This window comes from Rhinichthys klamathensis, unplaced genomic scaffold (genome assembly GCF_029890125.1).
Source record: "Rhinichthys klamathensis goyatoka isolate OS25496 unplaced genomic scaffold, OSU_Roscu_1.1 h1tg000295l_1, whole genome shotgun sequence".
Classification (NCBI taxonomy): domain Eukaryota; kingdom Metazoa; phylum Chordata; class Actinopteri; order Cypriniformes; family Leuciscidae; genus Rhinichthys; species Rhinichthys klamathensis.
In genome coordinates this window covers 154,978-172,999 of record NW_026606814.1, presented here as the reverse complement: position 1 = coordinate 172,999, position 18,022 = coordinate 154,978, and the positions used below count along the sequence as shown (strand labels likewise).

The 18,022-nt window shown below is 40.6% G+C and overlaps 1 protein-coding gene across 3 annotated transcripts; it reads left to right on the top strand.

Moving 5' to 3' along the window:
* The first annotated feature begins 759 nt into the window (after positions 1–759).
* epn1a (epsin 1a) lies at positions 760–17,451 on the top strand. Of its 3 annotated transcripts, none has more exons than XM_056269950.1 (13): positions 760–1,139; positions 3,055–3,204; positions 3,522–3,622; positions 8,771–8,929; positions 9,004–9,132; positions 9,603–9,723; positions 9,943–10,085; positions 12,726–12,797; positions 13,301–13,384; positions 13,762–14,014; positions 14,126–14,290; positions 16,491–16,742; positions 16,827–17,451. In XM_056269950.1, exons 3-13 carry the CDS (start codon positions 3,554–3,556, stop codon positions 17,312–17,314), a joined length of 1,935 nt encoding a protein of 644 aa, XP_056125925.1. In that variant the 5' UTR covers positions 760–1,139; positions 3,055–3,204; positions 3,522–3,553; the 3' UTR covers positions 17,315–17,451. The 3 variants fall into 3 exon arrangements, with proteins under 3 accessions (XP_056125925.1, XP_056125924.1, XP_056125926.1); XM_056269949.1 differs by having other exon boundaries at positions 16,488–16,742; XM_056269951.1 differs by lacking the exon at positions 12,726–12,797 and having other exon boundaries at positions 16,488–16,742.
* Positions 17,452–18,022: the final 571 nt, after the last annotated feature.

Sequence of the window (18,022 nt, the reverse complement as noted above, 5' to 3'; positions counted from 1 at the left end):
CGCCAGTAAAGTAAGGGGAAGTTATTTTAATTAAAGATTACGAGGGCACATTCATTTTAAGAAAATAATGATTTGCACTGACAAATAATTTATAATAAATACTGCAATGGTCCCTAAAAAAATAAGAATTGTCAATTTTGGTGACTTTTATAATAGGCTATTTTCACTTTTCTGTTACTACACGTTTGAAAACAAGCAGCGTCGTCATAATTACAGCATATTGTGTTGCAGTGGGGGGCCTTCAAGTCCAAAAGGTTGAGAAACACTGGTGTAGTGCAAGTAGGCTAAATGTCTTGAGGATATTCCTGCAATAGGCTGCAATTCAAGGAGCGCATTTTCATTGAGGACACCGCCGTTATGTGGGCACTGCGTGCTATAGCATCACTTTTAAAGTTAGGAAAGAAAATATCAGAGGTATACTTATCATCTCTTCACAACTCGAGGCTTTTATAGGTTAACACGACACCTGGATGCCACAAATGTCAATAGCACAGCAGCCGTTCCTGTCAAGATTGTAAAACAGAACTCATCAGTGCGCAAACGTCACCAAAACAGGAGAGTTAAGTTTGTTTGCGTGCATATAATATTCATATTCCAGATTATCACATTTCACAGAAGGTATTTAGATTCATACGGTTCGCTGCTATTATAGAAAACTACCTAGAAACCGTTGTTACGGTAATATTTACCACGGCTTATGAATATGCAAACCAGGGCGCGCGCAAGGGGGCGCGGTCCGTCCGGCTGCGGGGAAACGGAAGCGGAAGTGCCGCCATCTCCTCTGACCAGCCGAGCAACAGCAGGGTCAGTGCAGACGGTTTTTGAGAAAGTAGCTCTGTTATATCATTAGAATCGGTTGTGTGACACGTTACATATTTAAATGACGAACGCGACTCGAGAGGTGATAGTTGTGAAAGAAAACCACTGTCGCTTCAATCTGTCACGCACTCACGCGCGTCTCTTTATGAGTTGAGTTAGCATAGCGCAGCGCTCACGCCTCTAAATGAGTGTTTTTAATTCAGCGCCGTGACAGAGACAACAGCGCTTTCCTTTACTCCCGTCTTCACCGATAATAACCCGCTTTCTGCTATTCGGCTGGATGTCTGGTCGTGTTTGAGAGGGGGAACTGAAGCTCAACGGTAAGTAGCCCCAGCTAGCTGATCTCTAGTTGACTTGGGAATGATCTCTTTCTATCAGTTTGAGACACTGTGGACCGCACAAGACTTATATGGTGTTGAAGTTACTTTCGGAGGGTTGTCTAAAGGCTTGCAATGAAAAGCGGTTTGTTTATGTGGCTGGGTGGGGATCTAGAGAGATTTGATAGCCCCTACTGTCATCTGCTCAGACAAAGATAAACTACTCGCCACTTTAACAGATCTGATACTTCACCAACTGTCAGATTTCACACACACATTTCCAAGCAACAGTTGTCATAGATAAGTTCATTGAATGTTGTTTATCTCCTCACAGCTTGCTTTGGAAAACCACCTGTTGACCCCTGAATTTACTGTTTTGAATGGAGGTTGAAGTCAAGGTCTGTGGTCTAATTGACTACAGTTCATTCAGACTTTAGTACTTTGCTCCTGGCATCCTCAAGGCGGCTGTTATTATCAGGTCAAAGCCTTACGCAACAGTGCTGCATATTAATACACCCTCATGAACTACTACTTATCGCCTGTTCTTTCTGGATTGACCGAGACTTTTTAGAAATACATTTTTAGTATATTTGCATAAATATGATTTCACTTTAATGAATAAGTTCATTAATATAGCTAATCAACTTATGTTAGTAACTCCTTTATTTATGTGTTGTACAATGTGTTGAATTTAATATTAACCCTGTAAAGCCTGACATTAAATGAAAGTCAGAAACGTCAAATTGTTTTTAATGGAACAGTGTTTTGTACCTTTTAGACAAAATATGAACAAATTAAAAAGCTCACATTGGAGGAGGGTAAATAGATTTTATTTAGAGGCCCAAACTGAGCAAATAAATGCAATTTGCTGTAGATGTTGTTATTTGTATGGTCAAAAAGTAAGATGAAATGCTGATTGCTTGTCGTAAATCAATGAGATTTTTCTAACAGTATAGCAGACTACTTGCATAAAATGCATATAAATATCAGTTCTCAATATCTCCCAATAAAACAATGCAATGCAATACAATGATGACTGAGAGGTGTACAAATAAAAGTCTGTTTTGTTATATTTGATACATTTTAACATGAAGCAATTAACATTCTAAAAATTGATTTAGGAATAATCAAGTAAACCTAAGTTGCTTCAGTCCCGTAAATGTTCATCTTGAAATATTTATAACAATATAAGTCAATCTTACATTTACTTTATAAAAATCAGTAAATATTTCACACTAAAAAGACATGTACAACTATCAATCAGATAGTCCATGTATCAAATATGGTACAGTAGAGTAGAGTAGACTATATTATAGTCCTTATGCACAAATGAAACAAGCGCGCAGCCATCTTTAGAGTATTGTCTTTGAACTTCCGTTTGCTCTGTATATTTCTGTGGCATCGCTGTCAAAGAGTAATTAGCCGGTGAAGTGGATTTACTTATTGGAGAGTTAATGAAAGTTTTCATGAGCATTGTAATGTTTGAAGCGGATGTCATAACAAATGTCAGTAGACCGGGAAGATTTTAAAACGAGCGGTTCATTCATAAATCCGTAAGATCTTACCTTCATGCTGTGGAAATACAAACCAGCGCAGCGCTGAAAAGGGGCGGGGCTACATAATGTAGTAAAATGTGTCTGTGAAACGTGATGTTGATTAAAGTGATTCATTGAATGTTTTGTACGTCACAGCAGGTGTGACGCTTCAGCTTTGTTGTAGTTTCTCTTGGCCTACACCTAGCTGATGTTACAGATGAGTAATGTGTAGTGCCTTTAGGCACTGTCTGCTATTAATGCATTTGATCTATTGTGAGAGAATGGAATTGAATGTCTGTTGTGTTTTTAAGCCTCCACAGTGCTGCATCAGCTTTCATCCCTGTATGTTGTTCCTCCTGTCTAAATCTCTGTTCTTCTCGTAGTTGTTTCACCCCACATCTGTGGTTCCGGGCCCTCATGTGGCCGCCGTGCGGAGGTTTGGAACAGTGGACAGGCTAAACACTGAGAGACCCCGACCTGAGCACGCACACAGAGAGAGACCGAGAGGGGGGGAGAGAGACTGACACTCCCAGGTATAGTACACTTCACAGACACTTCCTGGAGCCAGAGTCTCACGTCATCAGATGCTCTTGTGTTTACAGGGCTTTTTAGTTTGGGGAATTCCTCAGGCTGGGCTCTCATGGTTACAGTGGGTGTACGGTACTGCTAAAGCATTTCTTTTGTGTTTTCTAAAAAACGTCTCACTGGTAACTCCGTGTCATTCTTAGATATTAAAGTTTTGTTTGGATCTCAGAGTCGATACACTCCCATTTGAAAAATGTGTAGCCTTTGTTTGCTTTTGTACCTGTCCATATTAGTGTTTTATTGACATTGTTTTACAATGTCCCAGATTTTGCAGAACCTGATAGCCAGCCTGTTGCCATGTCGACATCATCGCTGCGGCGACAAGTGAAGAACATTGTTCACAATTACTCAGAGGCGGAGATAAAGGTTAGACTTTTACCTTTATAACCTTGCTTTCGTTTTCTTTCTTCTTCTATTCACATTCTTCTTCTTGGCCTTGAAACAATCTTATTCATGGAAAGTCTTTTAGTTCTTGATAAATGTTTTGCGCTTGCCCTTCATTTTTTCGATCGAATGAAACTGTATGCTATGCAGTCATACAAAGGAGCAGAAATTCATTCAGTCTTTTTTTCAGTTATTTATTTCGGTTTCGGTTGAAACTAACCAAAAATGCTTACAACACAAAATCTTAAATGAATCGCAGGAAGTGCATGACTCATTATCACGTTTTGTATGTGGTCATTAGAAATTTTGGGGATGATATCCAGTCATTTAAATAGGAAACCATTCTACAGTCCCCACGCAGATTCCGCTCATGTTCAAGTTAGTCACGCAAATGCACCGCTTTGACCATACTGTTAACCCGAATAAGTTGGCAAAATTTTAAAAAAATTGAGGTAAGCATTTACATGAAAAAAATGTAAGTTAAGAAATTCAAGTTTAAGGAAGCAGAACTGGTATATTATTATTTTGTAATCATTTCAATTGCTATTAACTTGAAATAATTGTATAAGCTAATTCATATATTTTACTTTAAATTATCATGTAATTTCAACTTAAACAGTTTTAGTAGTGGAAACTTGGCTAGCTTTATTAATTCTAGCTAATTCAGTAAATGCTAACTTGTTAATTGGTAACACAATGCTTTCATAGCATAGCAATTGCTAAAAGAGTACTACAATATAGAACATTTAACTTATACCTGTTCTCAAAACAAGCTCATGTTCCACTCATCACCATGATGGTAACCCCCCCACCCCCCCACCCTCAAAAAAACCCCCCACATAACAGAAACTCTTCTAAATTAGCATAACAAAACATTAAACGCTACTAAATCTCACACTTCAGGGCCGGCCCAAGTCTTTTGAGGCTCTAAGCAGAACAGGGACACAATTTGATTAATTTGATTAATGCATCCATGGCCAGGATAATTATAAAATATGATTCTCTAACAGCAGTCAAGTTGTCATTGTTTGTGTCAAACAAGTTGTAAATTTGTTGTAACATTAAAACAGGAGAGCATGACTTACTCTTTGCTCAAAGTGATACTCGGAGCTCCAGTGGTTTCCTCTGCGGGTTAACGAAACTTTTGGATGTTGTTGCAGAATCACGTGAACAATTCCAGGAAATGCTTTTTTTTATTTGTTGTTGCGTTAAATCTTACCCAGATACAATAGTGCTATTTTCTGATTGGCTAATTGTGTAGCCCATCCTTTTTTTGATTGGCTGATAAGTGGCAGGGGAGACGCGCTTGATTCCTGCCGGTTCCACAGTGAAAGCGGCGCGGCCAGAGACAATTTGGGCGCTGCGGTATATTAAATATATTATAAATAGTTTTTCTGCGTGAGAAATACAATGTGTGGCGGGAGTGCGTGACAAAAGACCGAAATGAGTGACTGCCACGCTCAATGCGTGACACTTGAGAGAGCCCTGCAGACGCAAAAGATAAAGTCCAGTAATCAGGAAATGAAATGTTTAACCGGCAAGGCTTTACAGCACATGCAAATACACTTGTGATTGCGAATAAGTGCAGTGTCCAGTGAGTGTAACTATACCGCTGCGTTAACGTGATGTGAATGTACGTCATGTTGTGCAGTATTGGGATGGAGGCACCAGAACATTTTTCGCTGTAAAAATCAAACTGTGATTTCATGTGCTCTTGGGGGCCCCCTGGTGGACACAGGAGCAGCCGTTTAGTTCGCTTGTGCCTTGGGCCTGCTCCACTTAACACTTAACTTTAATCTTGCACAAACACTTAATTATATAACACTTAATTTCAGCATTTACTCTCCCTTTCGAGTGTTTTGACAAAGCATGCTGGGAAATAGAAATCCCAGCTCAGTTTCAGTTAAATTTATGTTTGTCTAAATTAAAGGTGCCATGTGTAAGAATTGAGGTAAAAATATCCAAAAAATGAGCGACACGCATCAAAAGAATGAGAAGAAATAAGGGCGATGATGTCATTAAAAAAATGACAAGTTATAGTGCTGCAGAGATATCAACCTGAATTAGCATGCTAAATAACTAGCCACGGCCCGACAGGTGTCATAATACCAGTTTCGGCCATGGGAGGCGGTATGCGGGCAACATTACCACCAGCCAAACTGCAATACACGAATAACTCGCACGGCTTGTGGGCGTACTTGAACCTGATGTCAATCGTGTGGAAAGTCTGAAGCCCTTGGCAAGAGACCCTTACTACCACCACCACAACCACCCGCTACAGGGAAAAAAACGCGCTCGGAATCACAAATAAAATCGGATAAAAAAAGCAGCAGAACCACCGTAAACATTGGCACTGCTTTCCATCGCTGGAGACAACTAATGGACATGAAAGAAATGAGGAACTTGCAACATTTCTTTTGGATTGGTAAGTAAGATGCTGTTAGTATTTCGCTAGAAGTTTGTTTTATATGTTTGTTTAGTTTTTTCGGGAAGTTATAACATAGAAATGTATCGAAGGCTGTTCGATAAAAATAAAAGTGCTCTAAAAATAGCTCTTTTTTTCTTGCCAACTACGTGACCTATATTATGTTTGTGTGAATACACCCTAAAAATCACTTGACATCAACCAACGTTCCTCTGGAGTCAAAACGTCCTCTATTAGGAGTTGGCTCGGCTTCGGCTATGGCTCTGGGGCCGTTGTGAAGGTAGGGGCGGAGCATAGAGACTATGCCGTTTCTCGTTTGTTACTCTAGAGTAGACCAACTCACTTTCTGGAGGTATACTGCCCCCATCTGGTATGGAATGTGGAGTATGAATTGATTTTTTGGCGGACATTACACAAGGCACCTTTAAAAGAAACAAGGTCATACAATTTAAAACAACGAAACCATTCAGATTACTTAAAATGTGTCAGTTTTGTTAACTCAAGAGAAAAGTTAATTTTATGAATTAACTAATTTGTTTAATTTAACCCTTTCACACGTAAGTTTAAAATATTCTAACTGACCCCCCAGCGTGAGTTTTTCAAGGCGACCGTTATTTAGAACTTGTCACTTTAATGTTTCCATGGTGACGCGTCATTGCTTGTCACGTGACACAGCGCAACCATAACACAGCGCTGAATGAATGATGATCTGCTTTTATGTGATTTTTCCTTTTTTATTAAAAATATTCACAAATGTATTAGCTATAGCATGAAACACTGATATTCCGATTGTCAAATATGTGCAAGTGGATGGGTTTTGTTGTTTAAACATCTTTATAACGATCGCGTTAGTTGAGCTGTATGCACAATGGGCGGCGCCATTTTAGTTTGTTTTACAGTTCAGAGAATCGGATCTGTTGGATGTACAACACGTCAATTCCTCCACTACTCACGAAATACATGAAAGTAAGTGGCTGTTGAACTGGGAGGAGAATAGGGTCAAATGTAAAGCTACCTACACAATGTGTATCTGATATGAATAAAACGTGTCATCTTATTATAATGGAAAGGATTATTATTGCCGCTTCCATAGACATCAGTGTGTATTTTACAAACTCAAAATCATTGTTTTGCTAGTACTTATGTGTATTTAAATGTCTGAAACCTAAAATAAACATTATGTGGTTGAAAACACTCAATAGTTGTGATATATGACAGCACTGAGCGCGTCCGTCTCTGGCTCAGCGCCAGCCAACGCACGAAAGCACGTTTGAATTTAGCAGTTGATCACGTGATGCACTGACTGTTCTAATCACACCGGTGTGATCGTACGCTCCAGGGACCAGCCAAGACTGATCACACCGGTGTGATCGTACACGTGAAAGGGTTAAGTTTACCCTACTCAAACCAATTAATTATTTTGAGCATTAGGGTGTACAGTATAAAAGAAAGCTGCTCGTTTTGGTTTCTATGCGATCTGTGCTTCATGCAATGCCACTCTTTTGACAATGGACCTTTTTTGCTTGAATTTTTTTACAGAAAAGTTAACGTAAATGTTACCGGAAAAGCATTAACAGCAATCTTTCTTGTAGAGCTATGATGGAGGGATGGGCAACTTCGGTCCTGGAGGGCCACTGTCCTACAGAGTTTAGCTTCAACCCTAATCAAACACACCTGAACAAGCTAATCGAGGTCTTCAGGATTACTAGAAAGTTACAGGCAGTTGATTTTTTCAGGGTTGGAGCTAAACTCTGTAGGACAGTGGCCCTCCAGGACCGACGTTGCCCATCCATACGGTGTAATGGCGATTAATAATGTGTTGAGCACTCGGATGTGTTGTTGTTTGTATTGTATTTCATTTTAAAAAATGTAAAAATCAAACATTAATGCATTCAAAAATTACAAGTAAATGTAATTTATTTATAGCCTACTTTTTAACTTGACAACACTAGCTGAACAAAAATGCAATGTAATTGAGGTCATATGACAACAATGTAGCAAACTACTGTTTGAAATGTTATAGTTGCATATAGTATACTGTTTCACATACTTAAAAAAAAAAAAGTAGGCAGCATATGGCGCTTTTCCATTACCAGTACCAGCTCGACTCGACTCGACTCGCCTTGGCTCGCCTCGACTCGGCTCGCTTTTCGCTCCGTTTTCCATTGCAGAAAGTACCGCCACAAATAGTACCCGGTCGTCATAGCGACGCATTTCGTTCCCCCATCAAGCTCTCGCTGGATCCTCTCTTCGGCAACCAAACAAAGGAATGTCTGCACCTCCTCGTTTGACCACAGCGTATTCTTCCGAGTTGCCATAATAATAGTAGTAAGTTTAGTAACTATCTCTGGCCAAACTATTTAAAAATGGCGGGGTTATTCTGGATACTCCATGGCGCGTGCAATGATGACGCAGATTCTCTGTGACCAATCAGCAGTCGGCATTGTTTTCACGTCACATTTTAGTATCGTCTTAGCTCGCCTCAGCTCGCTTAGAACCTCGCCGGAGGTGGTACGAAAAAAAGTACCCGAAAGCAGGTACAGGTACAACTTTTACACAGTGGAAAACCAAACAAAGGCGAGTCGAGTCGAGCCGAGCCGAGGCGAGCTGGTACTGTGTAGTGGAAAAGCGCCAATACAGTGTGCATTGCACTGTATTCAGAAGCAGAGCAAAGTTCATTGAACTTTATTTTGTACTTTCTCCAGGTTAGGGAAGCAACCTCTAATGACCCATGGGGTCCCTCTAGCTCTCTGATGTCAGAGATTGCTGATCTGACATACAATGTAGTGGCCTTCTCAGAGATTATGAGCATGGTTTGGAAGAGACTCAACGACCATGGGAAGAATTGGAGACATGTATATAAAGTAAGTTTGATGGTAGATTTATTATATAGGGTTATAAACAACATAATCTGATTGTGTTTTTTACATTTGCTAAGGCTATGACTCTGATGGAGTATCTGATCAAGACAGGATCAGAGCGAGTGGCACAGCAATGCAGGGAAAACATCTACGCCGTTCAGACACTCAAAGACTTTCAGTACATAGACAGAGATGGCAAGGACCAGGTACACAGAAACTGAAAGTTATATTTATGAATACACATGCAAATGAGACGTGTTTTCTCTTTCAATAAGGAAATAAAAGAAGAGCTCTTGGTGTTAGTTTTGAAGTGTCCTTCAACTTGTTAGTGGTTCTCAAATATGATTTACACACCATAACAATCTCTTGTTCAAGGTCTCCATGTGCAGTCAACTCAAACACCATGACTTTCAACCAAGGTCTTTCTCCCACTCACACTTAAACCACAAAAACATCAGCCCAGTCTTCAGCTCACTAGGTTTTGTTTTAGTCCCCCTGGTATATTCCTAACATGTTTGTCATGAGCACTACCTCAAACTCAACAACTTCCAGTTCAGGTTGTTTAATTATTCATTCAGATGCTGAACAAAAGAGCCATTAAACCTGTTGCAATTGCACACATGCTTTGCACAAAACAAAACATTTCTGAATGTCACATGTTGCGTGTGTTTTTCAGGGTGTGAATGTACGGGAAAAGGCCAAGCAGCTGGTGACTCTGCTAAAAGACGAGGAGAGGTTAAGAGAGGAGAGAATCCATGCACTCAAGACCAAAGAGAAGATGGCACAGACCAGCAGTGGTAAGAACTAGAAGTGCTTTGCAGTAGGAGGGGCTCATGAAGGGGTCAGAGCGGACACTCAAAGATGTCTGTCAGCCCCCTTATAAAAGCACTCTGCACTTCACAGCGTTGGCCAAGTGTGGAGGTTGGCAAGCGTTTTGTTCTGTAAGCACTTTTAGGGACCGATACTCCACCATCTATTGATGCATCATAATGGCTGTCATTTGACTCCTCCCTTAGCATCTTCGGCCCCTTCTGCTCCTGCTTTAGGGGGAGGAGTGCACTCAGGAGCAGACGCTGAGCAGGCGTGGCCCCAGAGCTCCGGAGAGGAGGACCTGCAGCTCCAGCTGGCACTGGCCATGAGCAAGGAAGAGGCAGAGCAGGTAAAGTCTCTCAGCCAATCAGCGACAGGTTTTCAGGCTGCAGGTAAAATGCACTATTGAAATGGTTCAGGGACTGAGGAAGATGAATAGTTGTTCTACTAGAAACAGAAAGAGCTTTGTAAGCATACTTAATGTGAAATTGGATTTAAGCAGAAAAACATGCAAGGGGTAATATACAGTCAGCTAATCATTAATGCAGAAGAAACCCTGACATGGTGATTAAGGCCCTAATGCAAAGCAGGGGGATGTATCATCCTGAAGGGGTTCCTTTTGCAATAGTGATCGGCTTGCTGTGCATGATCCTGCTTATTACACCGCTTGAGCTTTTGTATATAAGGAAAGAAGAGACCATGCTGTGATAAGGTTGCACAGGAAATTATTTGTCTAAGACAGTGGTCAATTATAAAGTTTTGCAGTCATTATACAAACATATTTGAAAGCAAAATGCCAAGATTGAACAATTAAAATCAAGTATTTCAGAGAGTCGTGTAATAATTTGCTTTAATGGGCTGTGTGACTTTTGAAACAGATTTTTTATTTTAATTTTAGAACATATCGAAGAGTTACAAGTTGTTCTTACATATAATGATTTGTACTGTCAAAATTAGCGTGTTAATGCATGAAATACATTTGTTTCAGATTAACATGTTAAAATATTTAACACAGTTAACGCAGCATCTGTTTTTTCCATCATTCTTTAGCTAGCGCTACATTATATGATCATGCTTTTATTCATTCAAGTGCTTTTAAACCATTCAAGTGTGACAAGAAATCTCCTGTCTGTGTGACACGCACACGACTTATGCGCAGAGAAAGCTGCTTTAGACATCGCGCAGGCCGTATTGAGTTCTCTTTCGTGCTTGAACAGACAAAAACACAAAGTTAAGCAAAAATGCGCGCTTTGTCGAGTATCCTCGTAAGCACAGTCTTTAATGAGTTAAATAAAGATCTTAAATGACCGTAAAGAGTTGTGAGGACATGTTGTGTCAGATGTGCGTCAGGATTTAAAGTGACAGCAGCCTAATAAACCTAAATGAACATAAATGTTAATCAAACAACAAAAGACAGAGAAAATCACTCACTGCTCTAGACTAAATAACATTTATAGCTTTAATAAGGATTAATCTATATTTAATTTATAATTCATGCAGTGAAGACTGTGAAGTGTTTGATAACTTAATTTCTGTATATTTCCTACCTGTTAGATTAAATATTTAAAATATACTGTCTTTATGTTGTTTCTGCATTAATTTGGAGATTAAATGTGAAACTATTACAATATAAAAATATATAAAAAAACTTTAATGTTAGGTGCGATTAATCATGATTAATTACAGGAAATGAGTGATTAATTTGTTTTAATCGATTGACAGCACTAATAATAATATAATAACTGTGGCTTCCCAATCAGCGCTCAACAGTTAGTATTTTTTGGACCGGTTGTTCAGATATCTACTTGCCCTTGCCCAGCAGCGGTAGCTTATACTGTTAGTGAACATCCCGACGCTGTACATGCTGCTGGTAGCGGCGTTTAGATGAATATGTATATATGCGCTGCATGCTTTCCTATCAATAACATAATGAACACACAACAAAAATGACTGTGGTGAGAAAACAACATTAAAGAAAGCATATGATCATAGCGACGTTGATATGTTTGCACCAGCTTTGCAATTCGTCACTTCAGTTTTCACTTCATGTTTTTTTTATAGCACTTCATACAATAGATTGCTTTAATGCAAGCAGCTTTATAGTATTAAACATGAAAAGCAGTGTCAGTGTCTCTAAAATTACAACTTCAGTTTCTACTATAAAGCAGCTCTCTAGTGTGTTCATGTGTTTACATGTGTCTGACCTTGACGGACTGAACAAAAGAAATGAACTGGAAAAGATTTTTTGAGCCACAGAGCACACCTGATTATCATGTAATCGCCATGAACCAATGGTAGATCAAAAGTTGTTTACTAGCTGTAGAAAAGAAACAAACTTCGTTTTGGCATGATTTTGTTCTAACACCAGTTTGTAGCATATTGGAAACTGGCACCCAACAAAAAAAGAATCATAGATTTTTATTAAAATATATATTTTATAGCATTTATATTTTATAATTTATCTGATTTTAAATTTTGTATTTTTTAATATTTACATTCATAATTTTATATGTATTATGTATAATATATATGTATAATTTAATATATATATATATTTTTTTAAATGAAAATATTATCTATTGCTATAATTATTATTATTTATTAATGATAGTTATGATAATTCTATAATAATACAATAAGTATTTAAAAAAATTAAGTTGTCAAAGTATAAAAAGGTATGTAAAAAAAAAAAAAAAAAAAAAAAGTAAGATGGGGCAAGTGAACGCCATTCTGTCATCTGGCTCAACACTCTCACACTGGCCCCAAGCCATCCTTACTGTTGAGCCCTGCTAATAATAACCATGTTTAAAGCTCCCTAAATCTACATTCTTTCCTAACTGCCATCTTAAAATAGAAAAATGGGCTGTTTCTCTAATAAAGTACAATAACACACATTCAACATTAGGGGCCCGTCCTCTGCACAGTTTTTACACATTTCCCCTCTCACTCCTTCACTCACACCTGTCCTCACCCTGCCCCCCTCCTTCAGACTAGCAAAGACCCTCTGGAAGATGCAGAGATCCGCTACGCACTCACAGTCAGCCAGGAGACTCACCAAAAGGTCAGGGAGCAAAAATTCAGTGGATTCACCTTTCCTTTGCTATCTTCTTCCCTCTCAAATCAAAGATCAGCCTAAAATCATATATACATCAGTATGATCATGGAACAATCGAAATATCTAAGAAATACCTAATAAGTGCTTTTAAAAGGTTAGTAATGTCTGTTTTTTTGTGTTGAACTTACCTCTTGTTAGTCATTGCTGTTGTTTAAATTCTTCACTTTTGCATGCTGAAATCAACAAGTCATTTCAAAAGTACCTATAATTCTCAGTAATTGTTCTTTCTTTGCAATTTCACCAGAGCTTATCAATACAATATCAGAGTAGATGAACTGCCCACTACTTCCAAATGCTGTTCATTTGTGCCTAACTCAAGCCTTTTAAACACACCTCTGGAGCTGGTGAGACATGGGAGTCAGGTTGCCACAGTTCACTAGACTCCATTTCCCATCAGCCCACAGAACTTGGTTCACTATGATGATGTGACGGTGGTGTGTGATTGGCAGGAGGAGCGTCTGCGCAGGGGAGACGACCTGAGGCTGCAGATGGCCATCGAGGAGAGTAAGAGGGAGAAAGCCAAGCCCGAGGAGGTGTGTGATTGTGTGTGATTGTGTCAGAAAGAGTTCATGCTTGATGAGCTGTTCCTCTAGGGCGAGAGCGTGAGGTGTACACATGGTAGTGTGTTGTGTTACCGAGGGTTGTGTGTTTGTGTACCTGCCTCTCACTCTCCAAGAGTTACCTGCTCTGTCTGTGTCTCTCACCCTGCGTACGCTCTTTAGCGCAACAGTGTGTGTGAGCCCGTTTCACTTCCTCTAGAGTTTCCTCCTCCTTACCATTTTGCCACACTAGCTATTATTAAACTACTTGGAAGTGTAAGTGTATGTCCTCTCTCAAACAAGCTTCACGCTTTTGCTTTGTCGCATACTACTTTTGATGAGGACATCTTACTGACCTGTCTCTCTCTCAGTCGTCTCTGATGGAGTTGAGTGTCGTAGATCCTTGGGGGGCCCCTGCATCGGGCTCCGCGGGACCCTCTCCTCCTCCCACTTTGGCTCCTGCATCCACCACTGGGCCTTGGGGCCCGGCCGACCCGTGGGGGGCGGCCTCCCCCGCCTCTCCCCCGAGTGCCGATCCCTGGGGAAGAGCACCAGCAACAGTAGTCCCAGACCCATGGGGTGACTCGTCCTCTAGAGTGAACTCTGACCCCTGGGCATCCACAGGTGAGAGTGTAGAGGATGTGTCCTCCCAGTGTCCTCTCTGTCTTTTCCCTGGCTTTTCCTCTATATTTGTGGTGTCCATTGATCCTTGAACTCTCCTTGCATCCCCTCCAGCTGTGACCCCTCCAAGTGCCGACCCTTGGGCTCACTCAGTGGCTCCGGCTCCTACTCCGCTCTCAGGGTCAACCGATCCCTGGGCAGCGGAAGGAGCCGCCCCTGCCACTGACGGTCTGACCTCTGACCCCTGGAGTGGCTCGGTTAAACAAACTAATGGCACAGGTATACTTGTACATGTAAATGCATAGATGCTTATTATCACATGGATGTCAAATTCTGGTCCTGGATGGCCAGCATCTTGCAGAGTTTAACTCCAACTTGTACCAGCACACTTACCTGACAGTTTCTAATAATCCTGAAGACTTTCATTACATCATTGTCAGTTGTGTTTATTTGGGGTTGGAGCTAAACTCTGCAGAACAGTGGACTTCTAGGAGCAGGTTTAGACACCCCTGATTTGTCCGAAGACTTGCCAAAGAAAAGTTAAGTTGCATTAGACACCCCAACAGTGTGTTTGTTGGTAATTCACACACTTCCATTAGACACCACCAATTCTGAAGATGAAAAGGTATTTTACTTGGTACTGGTTAATTGGCCCTTTGTTAAGCTTTACAGAAAGTTTCTTGAGATGAACTGGAGATTTATAGAAATAGAGTGGATATTATTCTTATGTGGGCTGGAATTAATTGTGATGTTGAAGTTTAATTATGCAGTAAGACAAAACTGCGGAGACTGAATCAGAATCGGAGAGCAAACACGACGACAGCTGATAACGTTAGTGTAAAGTCGCCTTTTCCAATGGAGAGTAGTATAGGAACTGTGTGGAATTTAGTTCATATGCTTAAAGGGATACTTCAGGATTTAGCATTAAGCTTTGTATTAGTAGAAAACCTGTAGTATTTTCAAATTACTGTGCTTTCCACCCTCATATCCCCCTGAGACGAGAGATTTATGTATTTTTTTGTCTGGAAAAAATCCTCCGATGACGCAAAAATCGTCATTTTGCGTCATCGGAGGATTTTTTGGCCAGAGGCTAAAGACTACAGCCAGTAGAAGGAGCTGTTCTGCATGTTTTCAACCCGCCCATAGAGGGTGGGATCTCACTCACAGAATGTACACATAGTGTCAGACATATTTTTTGGAAGCTAAGCTAGCAGGCTCGTGTTCTGTGGAGAAAGCTGAGTAGTAGGGGTTACCATTCATCCTCTTTTTCCCGGACATGTCCGGCCGTCGAGATCGTACAAAATGTCCGGGATTCAGCTTTTGCTTTCTGCAGTCGCCATTCATTGTTTACATGCACACCTTTTGTTTCAATCTAACTGAATTCATTCCGAATGGTGAATCTGAATGTAGTGTTTACATGAACGCTAAACAAGTGATCGGTTGATGATGTGCATTTTAACATTGCTAAGAAAATTCCCGCTCCTCCGTGAGAGATACGAGACTGATGCGTCTCACAGGTGTCACTCATCACAGTAATCACGCCACCGGCCTTTTCCGTTCTCCCGCGGCCCTCACTCGTCCTGCTCGCCACAGTAAACATGATGAATGACGACTGTAGAACGCAAAAGCCGAATCCCGGACATTTTGGGCGATCTCGTAATCCCGGGGAGACTCATCACGGAGACTCACTAGTAGCCTAGACTTGTTGTTTAACTACTGCGCTCTGTTACCGGTAGGCGTGGCCTCCTAGGGCAGCGAAGCAAGTGCATTCTGGGAGTTGTTGTCTTTCATCCACATAAGCCAAAAATACATTTTCTGGCTTTTCTCAGTCTAGAAAGCTCCAAATTCAAAAATAATTTCACATTTCTTCTACACAAATGACCCATTTTAAATACACATTCATCTTTCCAGAGGTGAAGTATCCCTTTAATTTTCAGATCTGATTTGAGCTTTGTCTGCGTTAAAATATTTGAACTTTTGCGGCTAGAATGTATCCTGATTTGAATTATTTGCATTAATTAGCTCTAGAAAACTATGCTATAGAAAGCTTTTAAACACATTGGCACTCGTTTGTTTTGTGTGGATATATTCATGTTGGAGATACTGGAAAGGCAGGTTAAGTGAACATAACTGTTACTAACATTTACTGTGAACTGTTTAATTACTGTCGTCACTACAGTGACTTACTGCACATTCCAAAGTTACATTTAATAATGGTGACTGTACTGTTTAATTAATTTTCAACTTGAGAGCGTACACAGCACAGCAACTTACATTGATGCGCTCTTAAAGGGAAACTGACCTTCGGAAACATTTGCTTTGGTTGATTTTGGTCCGTAACATATTTTTAAGGTGGGGCTTAGCAAAGGAGCAGTTGGACTGCAAACCTGTTTTTTTTGTTTGTTAGTCTGCCACAAGATCATATTGTTTAACCATTTACCTGTTAGTCTTTTGTCTAATTCTTTTCCACACACAGCAGATCTAGAGAGAAGAGGATCCTCGTTGACAGGAGGTGATGTAGGAGGTGGAGGCAGCACAGGCTCTCCGGTGCCCTTTGACCTTTCATCGCTCGGTTCCTCCTTGCCTGTTCGAAAAACGCCAGAGTCATTCTTGGGCCCCAATGCAGCGCTCGTGGATTTAGACTCACTTGTATCATCAAAACCCAAACCTAAACAACCTCCACCGCCAAGCATCTCCTCAACATCTCACAACCCCTTTCTGCAGACACAGGGTGTGTATTTAAAATTGGCCACATTTAGACAGAAATTATGTGTTTGTTTATCCCTCAAACTTTCTTTTTCTCCGTTTCCTTAAGGTCCCTCCTCAACAGGTATGGGAGTTACCCCGGGCAGTAACATTTCCAGTAGAGGGGTGTCTCCGACCCCATCTTCCACTTCTAATCCTTTTGGCGTGACCCCGATGGCATCCATCTCCCCTCAACCTTCTTCACTTGGTTTGAGCCAGCTACGTACAAGCCCTGTTCCCCCAAACCCTATGCTGGGTCACATGGCTTCACCAGCAGTGGGAATGGTTCAGCCAGGGATGGCCATGCCAGTAATGGGGGTCCCTATGGCGGCCCCTGGTATGGGCATGGGAATAGTACAGTCCAGCTCAATGGGCATGCCTTTTGGTGGAATATCCCCCATGGGTCCTGCAGGAAACCCCTTGCTGATGGGGTCAGGAGGCCCTGCGCAGCCTTCACTGATTTTGGGTGGGCCGTCTGGGGTGGGCGGAGTAATGGGAACAGGAGGATCCATGGGAGGTGGAACCACAGGCACAAGCACCAATCCTTTCCTCCTTTGAGAGATTTCACCAATCCCACGTTGCCCTATCCACTCAACAACCAATCCAAACCTGCCCTACCAACACAAACAATTTGTGTTTGACAAAAAAGAAATGTGTGTACATCTCTATATTTAATGAAAAAGTAAAAACAAAAATGTGTTATTTTCTTTCACGAAACAGCATTTCAATTATTTTTTTTTTCATTTTATTTTACACCGTATTTGGAGTATTTATTTCCCCTTTCGTTAAATTTTTCTTTTCTTTGACAGACATGGATGATTGGCGGGTTCATTCAATGAATGCAGGTTGTTAATATTGTTATATTATTAGGATGATTGTTATTGCTCAGTAACAGGAAGATGAAGATACGGGAGGAGGAAAACAAGCCACTAATGAACTCAATCATACACCCCTTTCTCCCTCTTTCATTGAGGTGAACCTCTGAAGAAAGAGTAACATGAAGGATGACTGACGGGCTTGAAGAATTCAGCTGTGCGTTTTATTCACAACTCTACTAAAAATCATCAATAGATGTATTACTTTTAATTTAATTTAATGTGTAATCTTGTGTAATTTATTTTAATCTAATGTGTTTGACTCCTGGGAACGATTAAACCAAGGAAAATCGCACTGGAAATTGCCATTGAAACAGATGCCTGTTTGGTTTCCTTTGACCTGCGAAATTTCAGTGCACGTCATGTGGTTCTTATACACAGGAACAGGGGC